This window comes from Plecotus auritus, assembly GCF_963455305.1.
Source record: "Plecotus auritus genome assembly, chromosome: 9".
Lineage (NCBI taxonomy): Eukaryota > Metazoa > Chordata > Mammalia > Chiroptera > Vespertilionidae > Plecotus > Plecotus auritus.
In genome coordinates this window covers 136,090,872-136,092,999 of record NC_137783.1, presented here as the reverse complement: position 1 = coordinate 136,092,999, position 2,128 = coordinate 136,090,872, and the positions used below count along the sequence as shown (strand labels likewise).

Here is a 2,128-nt window from a genome sequence, read left to right as displayed (position 1 = left end):
AAAAAAGCTGAGATCCCAGAATAAAGGATGGCGGGGGGGGGGGGGGGGGGAGGGTTGGGAAGACACCAACTTTTACTGAGCCAGACGCACCCATCATTTCAGTGCCCGTATGACTTCCCCCATTATACATACACAAATGGAGAAACTGAGGCTCAGAGAAGTTAAGAGACTGTGAAAAGTCAGTCTCACAGCTGTTGAGTGGCCTAGCTCAGACCTGCAGGGCTCAGTCTCCTTCCATCACACCGCAACCTTTGACCAAAAATTAAAGGAGAAGGAGTACAAGAGGAAGGCGGGAGGCAGGGAGCCAGGATGGCGTCCCGTGCAAGAGCAAGAGTGCCCTCGTGCTACCTGACTTTCAGAGAGCAAGGGCAAGGGCCGGGGCGTGCAGAGGGCACCAGGCTTCTCTGGGGTCCCAGCCCTAGTCAACCACAAGGGTCTCTTGGCTGTAGGGGATGGATTTCTCCTGGGTCTGCTCTCCGCCCTTCCCGGTGTTGGGGCCGAGCCCCTGGCTGTGCCCGGAGGAGTAGCTGGCCGACTTCTCCCCACTGCTGCTGTGGGAGGCGCCCCCACACCTGCTGTGGCCACAGCAGAGCATGGAGGTGCAGGCCTGGCGGAAGCGGGGGTCGAAGAAGGCGTAGAGGAAGGGGTTGAGGCAGCTGTTGACGTAGCTGATGCAGGTGCAGTAGGGGAAGACGTTCATGAGGAAGAGGTCGAAGCCGCAGGGCCAGTGCAGCAGGTTGCCCAGCGTGTAGAGCGTCTTCACCAGGTGGTAGGGCATCCAGCAGAGCGCGAAGGTCACCACCAGCACCACGATGATGCTCAGCAGCCGGCGCCGCTTGCGCAGGCCCTCGATGCGCTCCTTGCGGAAGTGGCCGGCGATGGTCTGCGCGATGAAGAAGTAGCAGGTCAGCATGATGGTGAAGGGCACCACGAAGCCCAGCGCCGTGGACGTGACCCCCAGGCCCAGCTCCCAGGCCCACTCAGAGCTGAGGGTGGCCACCATGGAGTAGTCCATGTAGCACTGCACCTTCGTGACATTATCCAGGCCAGAAGGCACCTCGACCGTGGCGCGTAACACCATGGCCGGCATGGCCAGGAGCGCAGCCAGCACCCACAGCGCCGCCGTGGCCGCGGCCCCGCTGACCCGCAGCCGCAGCCGGGCGTTGGCCACGGGCCTCACGATGGCCAGGTAGCGGTCGAAGCTGAGGCCGGTGAGGCAGAAGACGCTGGCGTACATGTTGACGAAGATGACATAGCTGCTGAGCTTACAGGCAAAGGTGCCGAAGGGCCAGTCGTATTCCCGGTACGTGTAGGTGGCCCACAGCGGCAGGGTCACCACGAACGTCAGGTCGGCCACCGCCAGGCTGGAGATGAAGATGTCAGCGGAGCGCCTCTTCTCCCGGCTGCTCCGGAACACGGTCCAGAGCACCAGGCCGTTGCCCGTGGTGCCCAGGAGGAAGACCAGCATGTAGATGCCAGGGATGAGGGCCCCCGAGGACTTCCAGTCCGTGTACTCACACCCAGACAGGTTGTCTGCCCCATAGTCATTGTCAAATTCGCTACTTTCCTCCATGCTGCGGGGCAGAGAGCAGACAGGCAGGGGGTCCCCGGGGGAACCAGCTCTGTGGCTGTGTCCTGTGTCACCAGCTCAGCAAGCAAGCGCCCAGAGCCTCTGGCTTGTGCCTTGGAATACAGGCAAGAGGAGCGGAAGGTGTCCAGAGCCCGTCCCAACAGCGGGAGAAGCTGCCTCTGGGCCGGACCCTGGAGGATGACTGCGCCCACAGACTTCCCCACCCTCTCCTGCCTGGCCCCAGCCCCAGCTAAGAGCTTCCTGCACCCTCCAGAGTCCCGTCTCCTCCTCGGCTCCTCACTCCCTCCTCCCACCTCCAAACCAACCCCTCACTTGTGAGTCTTAAGATCTTTAGGTTACAGCCCACTTTTTTTTTTTCTTGCTTGTCACTGGGCAAGTGAACCAAATTGACCCCTGCTGTGCTGGGCAGAATGTTATCTGTGGCTTGCAGCCCACTCTCCTCCTGGTCCCGCCTCTATCCCTCTGGTTTCCTCTGGTCTTTGGAGCGCACCCACCCCACCCCCCTCAGTCCTCACCACCCTCCTGTTCTCACCCCCT

The 2,128-nt window shown here is 61.6% G+C and overlaps 1 protein-coding gene across 1 annotated transcript; it reads right to left on the bottom strand.

Moving 5' to 3' along the window:
- Nucleotides 1-418: 418 nt before the first annotated feature.
- On the bottom strand, nucleotides 419-1,595 carry APLNR (apelin receptor; the record flags this gene model as incomplete). Its single annotated transcript, XM_080688215.1, has 1 exon — nucleotides 419-1,595. The coding sequence occupies exon 1, from the start codon at nucleotides 1,571-1,573 to the stop codon at nucleotides 419-421; it is 1,155 nt and encodes a 384-aa protein (XP_080544341.1). The 5' UTR covers nucleotides 1,574-1,595.
- Nucleotides 1,596-2,128: the final 533 nt, after the last annotated feature.